This window comes from Oncorhynchus mykiss, chromosome 1 (assembly GCF_013265735.2).
Source record: "Oncorhynchus mykiss isolate Arlee chromosome 1, USDA_OmykA_1.1, whole genome shotgun sequence".
Taxonomy (NCBI): Eukaryota; Metazoa; Chordata; class Actinopteri; order Salmoniformes; family Salmonidae; genus Oncorhynchus; species Oncorhynchus mykiss.
In genome coordinates this window covers 58,727,879-58,749,543 of record NC_048565.1, presented here as the reverse complement: position 1 = coordinate 58,749,543, position 21,665 = coordinate 58,727,879, and the positions used below count along the sequence as shown (strand labels likewise).

The window sequence follows — 21,665 nt, the reverse complement described above, 5'->3', positions numbered from 1 at the left end:
CGCGACCGGAAGGTGCATGGGGCGACGCACAATTGGCCTAGCGTCGTCCGGGTTAGGGAGGGCTTGGCCGGTAGGGATATCCTTGTCTCATCGGGCACCAGCGACTCCTGTGGCGGGCCGGGCGCAGTGCACGCTAACCAAGGTCGCCAGGTGCACGGTGTTTCCTCCGACACATTGGTGCGGCTGGCTTCTGGGTTGGATGTGCGCTGTGTTAAGAAGCAGTGCGGCTTGGTTGGGTTGTGTTTCGGAGGACGCATGGCTTTCGACCTTCGTCTCTCCCGAGCCCGTACGGGAGTTGTAGCGATGAGACGAGATAGTAATTGCTGACAATTGGATACCACGAAATTGGGGAGAAAAGGGGGTAAAAATTATTATTATTATTATTTAATTTTTTTACAATTCTGTAGTCTGAATTTGGCGCTCTGCAATTTCAACAGATGTTGGCCAGGTGGGACGCTATCATCCCACCTGCCCATAGGAAGTTTTAAATAAGTATTTTTAGGCCTTGAGACAATTGAGACATGGATTATGAATGTGTGCCATTCAGAGGGTGAATGGAAGAGACAAAATATTTAAGTGCCTTTGAACAAGGTACGGTAGAAGGTGACAGGCGCACCAGTTTGTGTCAAGGACGGCAACACTGCAGGGTTTTTCATGCTCAACAGTTTCCCGTTTGTATCAAGAACCCAAAGGATATCCAGCCAACGTGACACAACTGTGGGAAGCAATGGCGTCAACATGGACCAGCATGCCTGTGGAACCCTTTCGACACCTTGTAGAGTCCATGCCCCGAAGAATTGTGTCTGTTTGGAGGGAAAAAGGGGGCGGGGGGTTGCAACTCGATATTTGGAAGGTGTTCTAAATGTATTCTACACTCAGTGTAGACACTGCTGTGTTGGCTGCAGGGGGAGCAGCACCGGAATCGTTGGGAACCTGCATCACTGGGCCAGTAGAGGGAGCTGATGTGTTATTGTTGGAAACAGCCGGGCCAGCAGGGAGAGCAGATGCATCGACTCTGCCACTTGGCAGTCGGGTGTTTGGCGATGGTGGATGCGCTAAAGGGGGCCCTCTCGGCCGAGGGAGCTGGTTTAAAATGAAAACAGCGAGGCTTTGGGATCCCACCAGCAAAAAGGGATTGCCCGCTCAAACCCTTGGAGGCAGACATGGTCTGAAATGTACTTTTTGGCCTACCTGCCAAGGGGACTGGTAGATTAAAAAATCCACCAGCCAAGCATATTTTTTCCGGACAAAATAATAAATTGCCTTTGAGTCACGTATACATTAATTTCAGTACATTTCATTGAGAGAATAAGTTATTTTGTTGAATACAAACTTAAAGAAGAGGCCAGAGCAAAATTTGTAACCAAATTATTTTAATATATTGATCAACGGTTAATCAAATCAAGTTTATTTGTAGAACTCATTTAAAAACTGTAGTTGACTGTAGTTGACCAAAAATGCCAAACAGTGGGCACACTATTAAATAAACAAAACATATCAGATCCAATGAATATGAGTACATAGAAGTCAAAACAGGGCAACAACAATGGTAAGATACAATTATGAGAAAGAAGTGCAGTGGACACTGATACAAAGGGGAAACAGGGAAAGCAGGTTTACAAATCCTTTACTTTGAGTAGAAATACCCTGATAAAATACAGGTAAAATAGAGACTTGTCAGATGCTGGTTAATTTTGGCTGTGGCTAGATTTAGTTCCCCAGACTGAATACAACTGAAGAAGTCTTGAACTCAAAATTCTACTGAAGTATTTGCTATTAAATGTACTTAAGGATCAAATATAAAAGTACATTTGAAGGTTTTCTAAAAACTATCAGATGCTTAATCATTTTAATCAACTTAAACCTCCTCATCATACTCCTCACTCTCTACCGCAATCACCCTCTTTGCACGGTCCATGAAGTCTGGCCTCCTGCTCCTGACAGAGTCCTGAAGCCACAGCATCACAGCTTTTATCGGATCACACTCCCTGATCTCTGGAGAGAACAGCTGGACCATAAGGAGATCTGATAGTGTATCAGGCTTTCGGTTGGACCGCCAATTGGTTTTCACCTGTGGAGGCAGGGAAGGACAGGACCAGGACAACCAATGCCAGCAAATCAGGGCAGGAATGCTGATGGCTCATGTAGACACGGAACCAGGACATCTTCTGCAGGGACTGAAGCTCTTGGTACATACAGCACCTTCAGGACAGTCCACTGGTCCAGGGATCCTTTCAACATGGATGCCAGAGGTCTCCAGGATAGTCCACTGGTCAGGGATCCTTTCAACATGGATGCCAGAGGTCTCCAGGACAGTCCACTGGTCAGGGATCCTTTCAACATGGATGCCAGAGGTCTTCAGGACAGTCCACTGGTCAGGGATCCTTTCAACATGTATGCCAGAGGTCTCCAGGACAGGAAGTGGTCCACCAGGGTTTCCAGTTCAGTGTCTCCAAAATCTAGAATAACTGTATACATTACATTACAACAAGCATCATGCAGTTTTAATTCTCAAACTATAAAAATATGATCATGAACCTGAACCCAACCTGACTGCCCTGTAATACAAAACATAAAGTAAACTACTGCACTGGCTAGCTGATGAATCTGACCAGCTTGTTGGCACACAGGACCCCTACACTGGCGTCCTGGAACCTGTCAGTCATACTCTCGACTAACCTAACGAGCATTTCGTCCTGTGATGTGACAAGGGTCTTGCTGTCACCTCTGGCCAGCGAAATTCCTTCTGTTGGCCATTGTGGCCTTCATCACGGGCCCTTCTCTGATGTGAAAAGGCTCATTTGACCATCCTTTCAGAATGTTCCTTTACAACACACTCTCACTCACTCACACTAATCCTAATCCTTTCTCTTAATTCTCTTAAGGTAAGTATTTCTTATTGCAGCTTAAATAAACATACCTGGATTTGTACTTCTTAAGTACTGCCTGTGTTGAGCACAAGGAGCTGTGGGCTTCTGTTATGGTGATGGTGGACCTCTGCAGACAGACAGACTGGTCGCTCAGGTGTGTTAGTGTGTCATGCAGGAAGCCACAGAAGCAGATAACAACAGCCTCCCACGCAGTACTGTAGTATTTCCTGGCCTTGGCTTACTGGACACCTGGGACATTTTGGGCATCAGCAGATTGAATCTGAAATACATGAAGAACAAAGACATACAAATAGACAATTAATTTCTGTCACAAAAAAACTATAATAGATGTGACATATTTTATCAGTGCATAAAGCATTAAAACATGATGTTACCAATTGTAACCGTATTGAATTTTTCCACAATTGCTTGTGTTACAGCATGAATTTAAAATGTATTAAATTGAGATTTTTTGTTCATTGGCCATTTACATTTGTCAATACCCCATAATGTCAAAGTGGAATTGTTTTTAGATATTTTTAATGTCTTGAGTCAATAATTATCAACCCCTTTGTTTATGGCAAGCCTAACTAAATAAGTTTAAGAGTAAAAATGTGCTTAAGTCAAAATTAGCTGCATGGACAAATAGCAATATTAGTTTTTAACATGATATTTTTAATGACTACCTCATATCTGTACCCCATCAGGTCCATCAGCTGAGCAGCGAACTTCAAACACAGTTCCAACCACAAAGACCAGGGTAGTTTTCCAATGCCTTGCAAAGAAGGCCACCTATCAAATGAAAAGCAGACACCGAATATCCCTTTGAGCATGACAAAATTATTAATTACACTTTTGATGGTGTTTCAATACACCCAGTCACTACAAAGATACAGGCGTCCTTACTAACTCTATTTTAGTTTTTTTGCACTCCCACTTTCTTACCAGAAAAGTATCATGATCCATTTGTTAATTTCAATTATTAGTAATGTTTCCATCTAGTCTGTATTAAAATAGATATGTCCATTTTATATATGATATAATAATTTACAGATAGCATTTTGCACCTCTGTTGCCACAAGATGAATGGTTTTGCTTCCCTCCCGAATGCAACTGTTTTGGTTCAGTGCAGTTAGAAAGGACGAGTTGCACCAACGGTGTTTAAATGAAAAGTCACCTGCAAAATAAAATGGTTTATCCATTTTATTGTGCTGTTACGTTTGCATCGTTGTTTCATATCAGGCTGTTGTTACATATTATTTGAGCTATGTGCACCACAAGATAATAGTGTCATTTAATTTTGCCTGTACGAACCATATTGATCACGGCATGTGACACACTGCGGTCCAACTTGACCGCAGGCCTAATATTACATGATTAAATGTGTCCAAAAAAATTCCCCCCAAGCTGTTTACTGGCATTTAATACCATTCTGCTTTTGCCATCTATTTTCCCAACATCAATCGGTTAAATCATATTGTTAAAATGTTTTCATTCAGTTAGCATTTTGTATTATTCACTCCATTTAGTATGATATATTATGTTTAGTATGGTATGCATTCATTTGTGGATGTCCATCATCCATTTCGTATGATATGTTACGAATTTACAAAATGTATAATATGTTACGGATTCCAATATCATGTTACTAACATTAGCTAGGTGGCTAACACTAATGGTAGATAGGCGTTAGGGTTAAGGATAGGAGTTAGGTTAAAGGGTTAGCTAAAAGGGTTAATAATGAAGTGGTGAGTCGGGAAGCAGGTGCAACGTTTAATAAAACAAGAACGAGACAAATCCATGTGGCTACAAGCTGGTAAACAAGAACAATACCAACTGGTTAGTGAACATAAGCGAGTGGGTGCCCTCTGGAAGGGATTACGGGTCCCCCCTGGATAGGAACATCTCCCGAATCGTAGATAAGGGACAGAGCATCGGCCTTGATGTTCTTCGAACCTGGTGAAGAAAAGTGCCCACCTGGCTTGGCGCGGTTTCTGTCTCCTCGCTGTCCGTATGTACTCTAGGTTCCGATGGTTGTACTCTAGGCTCCTCTAACGCTAACTTCCCCGCCAGGAGCTCCAACGTCATAATTCCTCTCTGTGGAGGATACAATTTCAAAGGGTTACCATGTCTTTGTGACAAAACTGCCCCCACGCCCTCCTCCGATGCATCTACTTTAACCACAAAAGGTAGTGTGGGATCTGGGTGTTTTAGCAAGGAGGCGGAGGTGAAACATCCCTTGAGGAGACGAAAAGCCTCGTCGGCTGCTGGAGACCACACCAGACTACGAGGCCCACCCTTGAGGGAGGTGAGAGAGGCAGCGACGGCGCGAAGGTTCCTGATGAAATGACATTTTCACAGAACCGCTTGTTGCAATTTCGATGAGGCTCTCTTGTTCAGATATCAGTAAGTGGACTGGAGGCAGGGCATGAAAGGGATAACGAATCCAGTTGTTTGTGTTGTCCGTTTCGGGAAAGTACTTGCATAATTGCACACCCAACTCATTCAGCTGCTTCGCTATATCACATTTGTCATTTTCCGTAAGCTTGAGTTCATTTGCACACAAAAATCATACAATGATGGAAAGACCTGTGTGTTGTCCTTGTTAATGCAGACAGAGAAGAGCTCCAACTTCTTAATCATAGCCTCAATTCTGTCCTGCACATTGAATATAGTTGCAGAGAGTCCCTGTGATCATCGATACAGATCATTCAGGCAAGAAAAAACATCACCCAGATAGGCCAGTCGTGTGAGAAACTCGTCATCATGCAAGCTGTCAGACAAGTGAAAATTAAAGAAAACTTTAAGCTTGTCTCTCAATTAAAAAAAACGTGTCAATACTTTGCTCCTTGTTAACCAGTGCACTTCTGTATGTTGTAAAAGCGTTACATGGTTGCTTCCCATATCATTGCATAGTGCAGAAAATACACGAGTTCAGGGGCCTTGCTTTAACAAAGTTAACCATTTTCACTGTAGTGTCCAAAATGTACTTCAAGCTGTAAGGAATTCCTTTGGCAGGAAGAGCCTCTCGGTGGATGCTGCAGTGTACCCAAGTTGCGTTGGGAGCAACTGCTTGCACACGCGTTACCACTCCACTATGTCTCCCTGTCATGACTTTTGCACCATCAGTACAGATACTGTACCAACACATCTTGACCACCATCGTCCATTTGATATCATAAAGCTGTCCAATACTTTAAAAATATCCTCTCATGTTGTCCTGGTTCCCAGTGGTTTGCAGAAGAGGATGTTTTCCTTAATTGACCCCCCCATAAACGTAACGGACATATACCAGGAGCTGTGCCAGGCCCGCCTCATCTGTTGACTTATCCAGCTGTAACGCATATAATTCACTGGCTTGTATGTGAAGCAGTAATTGTTTCAAAACATCTCCTGCCATGTCAGTGATGCGTTGTGAAACAAGTTGTTTGATGAAGTCATTGTCTGTATAGTTTTTTTGGCCTTTTCCACCAGGATTGTCCCAGTCATATCCGAGGCGGCAGGAAGAATTAAGTCCTCCACAATAGTATGGGGCTTGCCTGTCCTAGTCACTCAGTAGCTTACCATATAAGACTCTTCTAGCCCCTTCTTATTAATGGTCTCTGTTGCTTTTATACATGTCTTACTACTCAAAAGTCGTCTTAATTTTCGCTCATTTGTTTCCAAATGTCTGCGCAAGAGTGAAGGTTTCATCGAGTTGTGAGATAGTACTTTTGCACATATAACACTGTGGCTGAGGAAAGACACTACTCCCAATATAAGTGAACACCAAATCAATGAGGTTCTCATCATATTTGCGCCTTGTTGATGTCCCAACGTCCCTGTCTGTTGTTCAGTGTTTCCTGGGTAAGGGGGCATTAGCTCTTCGGCTGCATCAGATTCACAACTGTCTGATGCTAGCATTGGATGTGCTCGTGGAAGCACAACAATTTGTGTCGTCGACAGGTGCAGGTGTAGTACTGCTTGAGGTAGCAGTACTACCAGTAGAGTTGTTATGTGTCTCTATGGATGCGGGCCTTACTTTTTTTTAACCATTCATCCATTTTCGGGCAAACGGAATGAGGAGCAGCTACGTTTGGCTACATACGGTTAGTGGAATTCCCACGAGAGATTAAAGGTTAATGTGATTAGATGTTAGTTATTCGAATAGGCTACATGTAGTTGACATTGTTAAAAAATATATAATGTACTGTTTGGAAATGTGAAGAATTTTTTATTTAAAAAAATATGCATATTTTAACCTGATGAGGATTTAGGGATCCCCTTTGGGAACATCCCCTCCCACGTTCAGCTGGAACGGTGGTGCATGGAACGCAAAAATATTCTTAGAAATATTTAACCTCCACACATTAACAAGTCCAATAGCTCAAATGAAAGATAAACACCTTGTTCATCTACCCAGCATGTCAGATTTGTTAAATGTTTTATGGCAAAAACACACCACATATTTATATTAGACCACCACCGAAACCAAGACAAGAGGCAGCCATTTTGTCCCAGAAAATATAAAATTATAAAAGCAGGATTAAAAAATAAATCATTCACTAACCTTTTGAAAATCTTCATCAGATGACAGTAATAGGACATGTTACACAGTACATTTTTTTTCAATAATATGCCATTTATATCCATAAATGTCCATTTACATTGAATTCATGTTCAGAAAATACTCAAAAATGTCCGCAGAAAATGTAGGTAGCGCCGCAAGATAACGTAAATAGACATCATAAACTTTGACTAAATATACATGTTCTACATATAGTTAGAAAGATACACTGCTTCTTAATGCAATCGCTTTGTTACATTTATTTTTAACATTACAGAAATCGCCCACTATTCAATATTCTGAGACGGCGCTCAGATATAAGCTATATTTCTCCACTATGTTGGAGTCAACAGAAACACAGATTTCAGCATAAATATTCCCTTACCTTTTGATGGTCTTCGTTCAGAATGTACTGGAAGGGTTCATACTTACCCAATACATCGTTTGGTTTCAAGTCTTGCGTCTTTGTATTAGCTACTGCTAATAACATCAGCTGAAATGCACCCAAAATGTCCTCTGGTCCGGAAAAGTTGCACATCAAAACTTCAAAATTACATATTATATGTCGACTAAACAGGTCAAACTAAGTGCAGAACCAAGCTTTAGGATGTTATAGACATACAAAACAATTTTAAATTCAACCGGTCATTGTTTGTCCTTCTTCGGAGTACTGGAACAAAGGAATGGCTGGGACCAATTCGCGCCCTAACGCACAGGAATTTTCTCACGGCACTCACTCAATTCACTCCCATAGGGCCAATTCTCGTGGGATTTTAACGATTAAACGCTCTACAGAATGAGGACATCTAGTGGAAGACATAGAAAGTGTCCCCAGATCCATAGCTGGTTGGGAAGGGTGGGGGCGATAACGTCAAAGTTGCCCCAACTTTCATGACCACAAAACTAGTTTGGAAGAATGCCTGCCCTGTGAGTTCTGCTATACTTACAGACATAATTCCAACGGTTTTAGAAGCTTTAGAGTGTTTTCTATCCAATAATAATTATTATATGCATATATTAGCAATTTTTGACAGATTTTTTTCAGTTTACTATGGGCACGCAATTTCTCCAAAGGGGGCAGTAATCAGCCATATCTTTAACAGGTTTTAAAATGTGAATCACATTTTTTATTTGGCGTACCACCGTCGGCATTGCGCGTACCCCAGTTTGGGAATACCTGAACTGGTTGATTGAAGTAGGAAAATACAGTGGGGCAAAAAAGTATTTAGTCAGCCACCAATTGTGCAAGTTCTCCCACTTAAAAAGATGAGAGAGGCCTGTAATTTACATCATAGGTACACTTGAACTCTGACAAACAAAAAAAATCCAGAAATCACTTTGTAGGATTTTTGATGATTTTTTTGCAAATTATGGTGGAAAATAAGTATTTGGTCACCTACAAACAAGCAAGATTTCTGGCTCTCAAAGACCTGTAACTTCTTCTTTAAGAGGCTCCTCTGTCCTCTGCTCGTTACCTGTATTAATGGCACCTGTTTGAACTTGTTATCAGTATAAAAGACACCTGTCCACAACCTCAAACAGTCACACTCCAAACTCCACTATGGCCAAGACCAAAGAGCTGTCAAAGGACACCAGAAACAAAATTGTAGACCTGCACCAGGCTGGGAAGATTGAATCTGCAATAGGTAAGCAGCTTGGTTTGAAGAAATCAACTGTGGGAGCAATTATTAGGAAATGGAAGACATACAAGACCACTGATAATCTCCCTCGATCTGGGACTCCACGCAAGATCTCACCCCGTGGGGTCAAATGATCACAAGAACGGTGAGCAAAAATCCCAGAACCACACGGGAGGACCTAGTGAATGACCTGCAGAGAGCTGGGACCAAAGTAACAAAGCCTACCATCAGTAACACACTACGCCGCCAGGGACTCAAATCCTGCAGTGCCAGACGTGTCCCCCTGCTTAAGCCAGTACATGTCCAGGCCCGTCTGAAGTTTGCTAGAGAGCATTTGGATGATCCAGAAGAAGATTGGGAGAATGTCATATGGTCAGATGAAACCAAAATATAACTTTTTGGTAAAAACCCAACTCGTCGTGTTTGGAGGACAAAGAATGCTGAGTTGCATACAAAGAACACCATACCTACTGTGAAGCATGGGGGTGGAAACATCATGCTTTGGGGCTGTTTTTCCGCAAAGGGACCAGGACGACTGATCCGTGTAAAGGAAAGAATGAATGGGGCCATGTATCGTGAGATTTTGAGTGAAAACCTCCTTCCATCAGCAAGGTTATTGAAGATGAAATGTGGCTGGGTCTTTCAGCATGACAATGATCCCAAACACACCGCCCGGGCAACGAAGGAGTGGCTTCGTAAGAAGCATTTCAAGGTCCTGGAGTGGCCTAGCCAGTCTCCAGATCTCAACCCCATAGAAAATCTTTGGAGGGAGTTGAAAGTACGTGTTGCCCAGCAACAGCCCCAATCATCACTGGTCTAGAGGAGATCTGCATGGAGGAATGGGCCAAAATACCAGCAACAGTGTGTGAAAACCTTGTGAAGACTTACAGAAAACGTTTGACCTCTGTCATTGCCAAGAAAGGGTATGTAACAAAGTATTGAGATAAACTTTTGTTATTGACCAAATACTTATTTTCCACCATAATTTGCAAATCAATTAATAAAAAATCCTACAATGTGATTTTCTGGATTCTTTTCTCTCATTTTGTCTGTCATAGTTGAAGTGTACCTATGATGAAAATTACAGGCCTCTCTCATCTTTTTAAGCGGGAGAACTTGCACAATTGGTGGCTGACTAAATACTTTTTTGCCCCACTGTATGTGTTCCAACAACGAGCTGCAGTTTTGGAATAATTGCGTCCTATCTATTTTCCGCTTAGGCTACTTTGCAAACTGCTAGTGCCATTCAGGATATGTTAGCCTAGGGCTATGCCTGGGTTTCCCAAACTTGGTCCTCGGAACCCCGAGGGGTGCACGTTTTGGTTTTTGCCCTAGTAATACACAGCTTATTCAAATAATCAACTAATCATCTGAATAAATTAAAGCGAAAGTCTGTATATCGAAAAGAAGATAGATTTTTATTTGTAACTCTGAAAAAAGTATTTAAACTCGCCAAATTGAGCCCCGTTTTAAATTATCACTATTTGAGAATAGCTGTTCCAGGTATGAGATTTGCATCACTTCGCACTTCCTACTTTTTTCATTTGGAAAAATATGATAGGTTATTCTATTATATTACATTACATTTTTTACTCTAAAATAGGTATGTCTTGACTGTAATAAGGGCTTAGGAAATAAGAGCATCTTCTCTGCTAAATTAACAAAACAGCAATAGGTTTCTACAAGAAAGCGCCTGCTGAGGTTATTGCTTTTCTGAAGACTGTGTTCCATGATATAATATAACCAGTTAATATTTCGATTTTCAATAAATCAATCTTAAATGGCACTTTGTATTGACTCAATTTAGCAATTAGTATTTGTTATCTGTAATGGTTATGATAAATTAGGCATTGTTGTGAACTGTTGGCTTATAGGACTAGATAAAAGCTCTAGAAGGTTTTTTTTTTCACTCGAGTACTCCAGTTCAATATAATTCATTGTGGCAGAATCCAAGAAATATTGTTGCATTCTGTTCATAAATATGCACCCACCCCGTGAAGAAACAGTGTAGAGTGGCAGCAAATGGTAAAAATATGCTTGATTCCATTTTTGTCAAAACAAATGCACCCCCACTTTCAGACAAAGTCAGGTGTCCATCGTTTCAGCAGGACAATAACCGAAAACACACAGCTTGAAGAAATTTGAAAAGAAAAATCGGCAAATGCACAATCCAGGTGTGGAAAGCTCTTAGAGACTTAACCAGACAAACTCACAGCTGTAATCACTGCCAAAGGTGCTTCTACAAAGTAATGACTCAGGAGTGTGAATACTTATGTAAATTAGATATTTCTATATTTCATTTTCAATACATTTCCAAAAACATATATAAGTATATAAGATAATCATTGTTTATTATCAGTTAAATTACTGGTGCTACCCAAACTATAAAATTGTCAAAAACATCTTATTCAATTATTCATACCCATGTCCCAAATTTCCCCAATGTGTCTCTTCCGGGCTGTTTGAGTTCAGTGTGTACTGACGGCATTCTATTGTTCCACAGGAAAGATCTCTCTAACTCAAACAACAGATGACATAAACACGAGAGCAGTGGACCAGGCTTTGAAAGTGAGCAGCCTCTAATTTAATATCAGTCCCAATGCTCAATCCCTCTGTTCATCATGTGACCTTATATTGAAATATTTACTTCTTCAAATTAGGAAGACTTTGTATTGTTAGAATGCTATTTGAAAGCCAATTACCATTCACTTTGTTACTTTCACCAGTCTCTATATCTGTTTCCCAATAGGAAGACCACATTCAATACTGCTAATACACCCAGATCACTCTCAAACAATGTTCTGGTTTTCCCCAGATTGCAAGGTTTAAACACAATACAACACAAGCATGAAAACTTTCTCCATATTGGAAGGCATAGTTTTCATTTTAGTATACCTTCAAAAAGTGACTATTTTATTACCAATCTCTGTTGGATATTCACTTTCTGCTTCAATATTTATTATATGTCTATTATTTTAAGATTCATGTGTAATTCTTTGGAGGGATCAATATGTAATAACTGAGCTGACACTGTCTACCGGTCCCCTATCGATGGCATGCTCTGTCCATAATAAGTTTTACTTAGCACGTTACATGGTTGAGTAGAGAAAATCATTGGTTCTGTTTAACAGGGTATGGGGTTCAATACAAAATGTATTACTAGGATGGAGGAAATGTCATAAGTGTTTATAGTTTTATTGGTCAGGGGTAAGTCAAGTCCCGTGCAATTCTTTGATCTTATCCTTATCAAATGATCCATAAAGGGACCACTTTGAACATTTCTCAGAATACTTTTTACGCCACTTACGTACATCTACGTGTGGGCGTGCAAGTTGTATATTATTTTTTTTTTTATCCATTGTTACTTTATCTCTAGTAACCCAGGATATTTTCACCAATTCCTCCTTTAGACTAGTGTTTTATTCATACAGGGGTTTAGATGTTTATACTTGTTGTTCTATTTAACAGCATATTCAGGAATAATTCTCCATTCTTTCATATATCCATACAGAATACCTATATAATGTTATACATCTTTAGTAATTCACATCCACATCGCAGCAACGGCCACAGCAGAGCAGCCCGAGAGGTACACATATCTTTCATATCGAAGAAATCAGTGTTACCCTCTCAAATCTTTCAATGGCTTCTCCTGTCAGTGCTCACTGCCTGTAGATCGATGCGTGTTGGTGGACAGAACCCCTAGATAACATTATAGATCTAAAAACTCAGCTCACAGAACTGGTTGGGGTATTCATTATTTTTCTATATAACTATACTTAGGTATTCACACCCACACCACTCCACACCACTCTACCATATGTAGAGTTGAAGTCGGAAGTTTACATACACTTAGGTTGGAGTCATTAAAACTAGTTTATCAATCACTCCACAAATTTCTCGTTAGCAAACTATAGTTTTTGCAAGTCGGTTAGGGCATCTACATGACACAAGTAATTTTTCCAACAATTGTTACAGACAGATTATTTCACTTATAACACCTCCCATTCTGTTAATGTGGACTTCAGGAAACAGCAGAGGGAACACCCCCCTATCCACATCGATGGAACAGTAGTGGAGAGGGTAGCAAGTTTTAAGCTCGGCATACACATCACAGACAAACTGAATTGGTCCACTCACACAGACAGCATCGTGAAGAAGGCGCAGCAGCGCCTCTTCAACCTCAGGAGGCTGAAGAAATTCGGCTTGTCACCAAAAGCACTCACAAACTTCTACAGATGCACAATCGAGAGCATCCTGGCGGGCTGTATCACCGCCTGGTATGGCAACTGCACCGCCCTCAACCGTAAGGCTCTCCAGAGGGTAGTGAGGTCTGCACAACGCATCACCGGGGGCAAACTACCTGCCCTCCAGGACACCTACACCACCCGATGTCACAGGAAGGCCATAAAGATCATCAAGGACATCAACCACCCGAGCCACTGCCTGTTCACCCCGCTATCATCCAGAAGGCGAGGTCAGTACAGGTGCATCAAAGCTGGGACCGAGAGACTGAAAAACAGCTTCTATCTCAAGGCCATCAGACTGTTAAACAGCCACCACTAACACTGAGTGGCTGCTGCCAACACACTGACACTGACTCAACTCCAGCCACTTTAATAATGGGAATTGATGGGAAATGATGTAAATATATCACTAGCCACTTTAAACAATGCTACCTTATATAAATGTTACTTACCCTACATTATTCATCTCATATGCATACGTATATACTGTACTCTATATCATCGACGGTATCCTTATGTAATACATGTATCACTAGCCACTTTATACTATACTATGCCACTTTGTTTACATACTCATCTCATTTGTACATACTGTACCCGATACCATCTACTGTATCTTGCCTATGCTGCTCTGTACCATCACTCATTCATATATCCTTATGTACATATTCTTTATCCCCTTACACTGTGTACAAGACAGTAGCTTTGGAATTGTTAGTTAGATTACTTGTTATTACTGCATTGTCGGAACTAGAAGCACAAGCATTTCGCTACACTCGCATTAACATCTGCTAACCATGTGTATGTGACAAATAAAATTTGATTTGATTTTGATTTGATTTGATTTAATACAACATAAGCATAATCAATTATTCTAATACATCAATCATTTGGAACAGCTCCAATCATGACCCCTAGGTGAACTCCTGACACGCCACTTGGGAGATCCTAGAACATTTCTAGAGTATGACATGACAAGGTTATAGCATCAACGTAATATGATTCATAAAGCCTTTATTAAGCGGTGCTTATGTCACTGGTTCATGTCATATTTAACATAATGAGTTATGTCACATTTGACACGGGTGGTTATGTCACACAGTTATGCCACATTTATTAATCCTTTATAGAGTATGACAAATGGTTATAGATGATTTGTTACCCATTTATGTAGTGCTTAAGAGAGCTTACTAAACAGACAATAACGATTTGTTTAATGGTATATTCTCTAAAGTGTAATAGACAAGATTTGCATTGGAAATAGGATTTAGTTCTGTTCTAATATTGTAGACGTCACAATTTCACAACCTTAATTGGACCGATGTGACTGTGAACAACAGAGTCAGCCATTGATGAGTTATGTAAAAAATCTGAAACTATAACAAAAAATCTAAGTATGAGAGAAAAATCACAACAAAAGCATGACGCAATTACTAATCTTGTTGAAGTGATCTGTTCCCAGTGAATCATTACGACCAGTCGCTTTCTCTTTTTAACGTCGCTGTCCCAGAGCACCCATCAGGTATGAGAGCCATCGAGGTTGACAATGACATACATTGTAAAGGAAAACTGTCATCTATATGGTACATTTGTGTAATTTCAAAAGTAAAATGTTGTGAAACCTTTTACTGCAGAACACTGTAAGTTATGGTGCATTGTGGGAAAATGTTGTGGGCGGTGAAAAGATTGCTGTATTTTGAATTGTACTGTAAAAAATTATGGGTTTTGGGTTTGGAGTGATGAAAAGTAGCTAACAGCTAACTGCTCTCTCATGTCTCTTCATTGAGCATAGCAGCTCAAACGGAACCATTGCTACAGACACTCACAGACTCAGAGACACCATGAGCAGAGTGCATGCAGAGCAAGCTGCACGCAGGGTGTGAGTGACAGACAGAGAGGAGCAACTAATGGATTTACTAATGGAGGAAGTTATTTCTGATTTCGGGCAAGGCCGGGCCTTGAATTTGGCAGAAGGAATCTAGGTAGGGCCTAGGTATGATAGGGCCTGAACGTTGTGGGCATGGGTAGGACTTAAAGGTCATGAACAGTCAAAATCGTGTTTTTCATGAAATTGGATGATACTGTATTTGAATGAAACCAGATCAAAGTATGATGACCAAAGTATGAAAAATGACTGTTGCTTGTACATTGATAAAGTGTGATCATAAAGTTTCTGGTCCGCTCCCCATGTAAAACACTTAGATTTAGAAGGCGGGATTAATAATGGGATAGCTAGATAGCTACTCTGCTAGTGCCAGAATCTGACTGCTGCCAAATTCATGGGCATTCATATGGAGTTGGTCCCCCCTTTACTGCTATAACAGCCTCCACTCTTTTCTGAAGGTTTTTCACTAGATGTTGGAACATTGGAACATTGCTGTGGGAACTTGCATTCAGCCACAAGAGCATTACTGAGGTTGGCACTGATGTTCGGCGATTAGGCCTGGCTTGCTGTTGGCATACCAATTCATCCCAAATATGTTCAATGGGGTTGATATCAGGAAACCATTTCTGTATGTACCTCACTTTCTGCATGGGGTCATTGTCATGCTGAAACAGGAAAGGGCCTTCCCCAAACTGTTGCCACAAAGTTGGAAGTACAGAATAATCTGGAATGCCATTGTATGCGGTAGTATTAAGATTTCCCTTTACTGGAGCTAAGGGGCCTAGCCCGAACCATAAAAACGCCCCAGACCATTATTCCTCCAAACTTTACAGTTGGAACTATGCATTAGGGCAGTTAGCGTTCTCGTGGCATCTGCCCAACTCAGATTCGTACGTTGGACTGTCAGATGGTGAAGCGTGATTCTTCACTCCAGAGAATGTGTTTCCACTGATCCAGGGTCCATTGACAGCGAGCTTTACACCACTCCAGCTGACGCTTGGCATTGCGCATGGTGATCTTAGGATTGTATGCAGCTTCTCGGCCATGGAAACCCATTTCATGAAGCTCCCTATGAACAGTTCCTGTGCTGACGTTGGTTCCAGAAGCAGTTCGGAACTCAGCAAGAGTATTGCAACCAAGGACAGACTATTTTTACGAGCTAAGGGCTTCAGCACTCGGCAGTCCCGTTCTGTGAGTTTGTGTGGCCTACCACTTCGCGGTTGGGCCGTTGTTGCTGCTAGATATTTCCACTTCACAATATCAGCACTTACAGTTGACTGGGGCAGCTCTTGCAGGGCAGAAATTTGATGAACTGACTTGTTGGAAAGGTGGCATCCTATGATGGTGCCAAGTTGAAAGTCACAGCTCTTCAGTATGGCCATTCTACTGCCAATGTTTGGCTATGGAGATTGCATGGCTATGTGCTCGATTTTGATACACCTGTCAGCAACGGGTGTGGCTGAAATAGCCGAATCCACTAATTTGAAGGGGTGTCCACATACTATTGAATATATAATGTATAATAAAAGGTTTACACTCTTCATCTATGGCATAGATACTTATATGTCTCCCCTTTCATCTGTGTCTGGTGTTAGCTAGTTACTGGCTAGCTAGGTCTTCAGCTGGCATGGAATAAAAGGGGAGGAATTTTTATTAGATTTATTTATTTATTTAACCTTCATTTAACTAGGCAAGTCAGTTAAGAACAAATTCTTATTTACAAGACCTCCCAAAAGGTCGGGACAGGGGATAGGATAAATACAATTTTAAAAAATTAGGACAAAACACACATCACGACAAGAGAGACACCACAACACTACATAAAGGAAGACCTAAGACAACAACATAGCATGGCAGCAACACATAACAACACAGCATGTTAGCAACACAACATGACAACAACATGGTAGCAACACAACATGGCAGCTGCACAACATGGTAGCAGCACAACACATGGTACAAACATTATTGGGCACAGACAACAGAACAAAGGGCAAGAAGGTAGGGACAACACTACATCACTTGAAGCAGCAACACAACTGTCAGGAAGAGTGTCCTTGATTGAGTCTTTGAATGAAGAGATGGAGATAAAACATTCCACTTTGAGTGTTTTTTGCAGCTCGTTCCAGTCGCTAGCTGCAGTGGAGCGACCCAGAGATGTGTGTGCTTTGGGGACCTTTAACAAAATGTGACTAGAAGAACGGGTGTTGAAGGTGGAGGATGAGGCTGCAGTAGGTATCTCAGATAGCGGGGGAAGGGTCATTCAAAACCGTGTATTTTTCTATTGTATTGTCACTGACCTGGTGGCGCAGCAGGACATTCAAGTAGTTACCAACCAATAGCTTGTGAGTTCAAATCCTATGTGATGTATAGTCCCAATTAATTAGCACTAAGCAGTAAAAAAATATATATTTTCACGGTAACCAGTAGCCGGTAGTGTAACGTAAACTTACAGAAAAGTTTTAACAGCGCAGTTACCGCAAAAAAAACGGTACCAAAGATTACAATAAGAATAAATGACTGCTTGCACCAATCCAATGTTATTACAGTAAAATACTGTGAAACACAAACCCCATCTCCCGTCAATGAATTTAATCAGTTAATTTGCTAATTCACTACGAGTACCGTAGCATTTACTTTAGTACAGTACAATACAGTCCAGTTTACTGTATTGTACTGTGTTGTAGATTACAGTAGGTATAAATTACTGTCAAATTCACACCAACCCCTTTACAGTGTACCCAGGTCACCTAACCCCACCCTGAAGATAATCATGGAGTCTACGTCAGCCCTAAGCTGCTTAGTGAAGAGGGGGAAGAAGCTGGCTGATCTGGCTGGGTGGAAGACACAGTGTAAGCCTCTTTACCCCTACACTGTTCTGCTGTATACCTTTAGGCTATTCTATGTGGTCAGTGCTCTGTGCTGTTTGCTGTCTTGACCTCGACCCTGAAGCCTTTGATACAGGTTCCATTTTTGAAGAATCACCTCTGCTCTGGAGGTCTGGGATGTCCACTTGAAGGAGATCTACAGGAGGAGATTCCTTTGGAAATCTGCATCACGCTCTCTCTTTGGATCTTTACATGACCCATGATGGTGGATGTCTGACATGTTCACAGCTCTGAGATTTTAGAGGCCTGTCACCACATTTTTGTCGAAGTCCTCTGCGCTGGAGGATTGAAGTGTCTTGGTAGAGCTGAAAGCCATCCTAGGATTCTGGCTGAGTTGTATTTAGAGTGTTGTACCCTGCTCTGTGGGAAGGCTGAGGGGGAACCGGGCAACATGCCCACCCTCAACAGCCTGGGCAAGCTGTGTAGCTCCAACCGTAGCCACACAGTGGACCGCCTCACCCGCATCAAACATAAAAACTCAGTCAAGCGCATGTCCATCATTGAGGACGGTCAAGTGGCTGAGGTGCTCTACCTCATTCCCAAAGTGTACATGCAGCAGTTGCCGTACCTCAACCCTAACGACTATTACCTGAGTGAGAGACTTATCGATCTGGCACCAGGTAGGACTATGGTATGGGGTAGGAGGTCCTGGCAGGGAAAATCTGTCTGTCTGTTGGTGTCTATCTGTCTGTCTACTGGTCTATCTGTCTTTGTGTCTGCCTGCCAGCCTGCTTGCCTGCATGTATCTATTAATCTCTTTACACTTCATTAGTCACTTTGAACTCTGCATTGTTTTTCAGAGTTATACAACTAGCTCTACATACTTTTTGAGTACAGTTTGATATTAGCATTAAGTGCTGTGGTCCAAGTGCAGCATCAGTCAAAGCTCAGCGTGCTGTTTGTGAGTAGGCGGATAAAGCAGATTATGAAAGTGAATTGATAAGGCGTTGCACAGAGATTGAGATTACTTCATTTTAATTGTATTGAAAGTGAGTAATTATACCACTTCAGGCATTGCAGCACTGGCCCGTGTGTGTGTGTGTGTGTGTGTGTACGTCCACGTTTGTGGTGTGTTACGCAATCATATCTTATTTACTCCAAAAAAGTGTTATTGCAAAGTCCAAAATGTATTGCTGTCTTCTCAGAATTTATGTAATATAAAACTTATGCAGGGAAAAGGGCCACAGTCTGCCAAGTAAGAAACCAACATGGTGGCTTACATGAGGATTACAGTGTGGATGAGGACTTTCCAGACCTTATTCGTCCATTGACTGCACGTCAGGCTGTGAGATATGGGCTATATCCCAAATGGAAACCTATTCCCTATATAGTGCACTACTTGAAGTTGATCAGTTGAAAATGATCGATCATTGGTCCATCCTCCGTGGTGGACAGCGTTTTCTTATACTTTGTATGTCCATCTAGCCACAGCGGGGGGTTGGAAAAGTTGCAATGACTTCATTATGACTTATTTTACGTCATGGTCAGGTTGTAAACTGGTTGTTTAAAGATGGATGCCCCAAATGGAAGCCTATTCTCTATATAGTTCACTATTTTTGACCAGGGTCAATAGGTATGTAAGTGCAGTTTGGATGCCATTTGGGATGTACCTTAGATTGTAAGATGTGCATGATAACTAACTCGCTCTTATCACATGACTATCATCTCTGTTTTGTAATACATTATACTATCAGAAGCTAACCCCCCCATCAATGTCCAGAGATAGATAGAGATCCAATAGCTGCACTTTAATTAAGAGCAGGATTAGAATTAATCCCAATTTGTGTTGGGTTATTTTAATAAATCGGTGGTGGAAGAGGCAATTGCTTCAGACCTCACATCCCATCATCAAGAGGCCTCATGAGCTGGGCATTTAAAAAAAATAATATTCTCAGCTCGAGGCTCCCCAACCAGTGGCGTGTCCAGAACATTTTGAATGCAGTGGCCAAGGTGGGGCACAGACCCAGTTTAGGGGGGCCATAACATTTTGAACCTTAATCGATGCAAGGTGGATTAGTTCAATATAATTATGATTATTCAACGCATTAAATGCTCCAGTTTAGGCATGGTACATTTCCCTGTTCAAATAAATCATAAATCAATTCCAAAAGTTTTGTTTGTGTTTGCATTCAAGGTCAGGATTTACATGAGGGTATTAGCATACATCAGTAAATTCACTTAAAAGAGCCAGCCAGCGTGTGAATCATACCTTGACACTCGTGGGTCTCTAGATTTTTAAATGGACCAAGTAAAGACGTAATTTAACTGTAAAAATGTATTTTTTTTAAAAATGTGTCTTGATCACAACCAGTCATGAAGTTTTCATCTGATTGTCAAACAAATAACTTCAAAAAGTAGGTTAAGTAGATTACCTGTGCACGTTCGTCTACTTTAAAATATGTCCAGCATCCGTACAGTGCCTGTCCACTGTGCCCAGGTTAATGAGGCCACATTGTTGACAAAAAATGACCAAAAAAAGGAAATTACTCTATAGAGCCCAATAATAATTCCTAATAGATCAATAATGTATTTCTATACATATATTACATAGGTTTTCTCATAATGGTAGAAACAAGTGTCATTAATCACCCACAGACTGGTTAATAATAATGGACTATTCCACCCTGACAGAGTTCCAGTGCATTGTTTCACGTGATATGATTGCAAACGTGACTTTCATTGAAATTAAGCTGCAGCAATAATAAGCTTTTGAACATTTAATTTGAACAGAAAAATTACCTAAGTTAACGCATTTCTTTAGTAATAAGACAGGTGCTGCTGACAATACTGCCATCGTCTTCTTTTTGTTGTTGTTGATACCCCTACCCAAGGTAGAACATAATACAACCATGTTTTCTCATATCACTAATTTCTCCCATATATGAAATAGATGGGTGTGTAAACATATTTTTGTGGCTAGTGTAATCTGCTCTAACAAAAACAAGTGGGCTCAGACATCGGAATTAGATATTTTGGGGTTCAAGGTTCCTTGAAGGATTTTGTATCTTTAGTCCCTACTCTTGTAATTATGTCAGCTTTTCAATGTGTGGTGATCAGTATCAAATTCTACAACAGTTGGGTGCAGACATTCGGGAGATGCGGCTTGCATGCCAACGAGACCCATTGACTAATTGGAATGTTATCTCAGCCTGAATGATGCTGGGGATACTCCAGTAGTGGAATGGTATGTTTGACCATCCTCTTGTTTGCCATAGATTCAGTCTTATGTTACAAAATTTGAAATGTTGTTTTTTGCATTGGATAAAAGTAGACTCAGAGATAGAAAATAGTATATCATACACTACAGTTGAGCAACAATGGGAAAGTAATTCTGCTTTGAAAGTTAATCAACTTTGAGAAAATGGCCCTTGAATTTTTGGTACCTACTGGAGAGCTATTCTTTGTCGACACCCATCCAGAATCGTTCACACCCTCTTAAGCTTTGTGAGGCTATGTACTAAACAACCAAAGATTTGAAGCCTAAAGGCTGGTTTATACTATGGGTGTGTTAATGAATTTGATCTGGAATGCCAGATTGTGCTCTGGGTGTTGGTAAACTCAGAGCATTGTCAGATTGGCCATTCGTAAA

General features: G+C 41.0%; 1 protein-coding gene across 7 annotated transcripts in view; it reads left to right on the top strand.

Moving 5' to 3' along the window:
- ablim1a (actin binding LIM protein 1a) overlaps positions 1-21,665 on the top strand; it is a 146,388-nt gene that overhangs the window by 10,998 nt on the left and 113,725 nt on the right. For 2 of the 7 annotated variants that reach the window (XM_021605901.2, XM_036980837.1), the window contains exon 1: positions 18,517-18,696. The exons of 2 other annotated variants lie outside the window; for them this stretch is intronic. In XM_021605901.2, the coding sequence (XP_021461576.1) occupies positions 18,567-18,696 (130 nt within the window). In that variant the 5' untranslated portion in view covers positions 18,517-18,566. Of the gene's footprint in view, positions 1-18,509; positions 18,697-21,665 lie in introns of those variants that run through there. 3 more of the 7 variants (XM_036980832.1, XM_036980863.1, XM_021605943.2) reach the window with 3 other exon arrangements.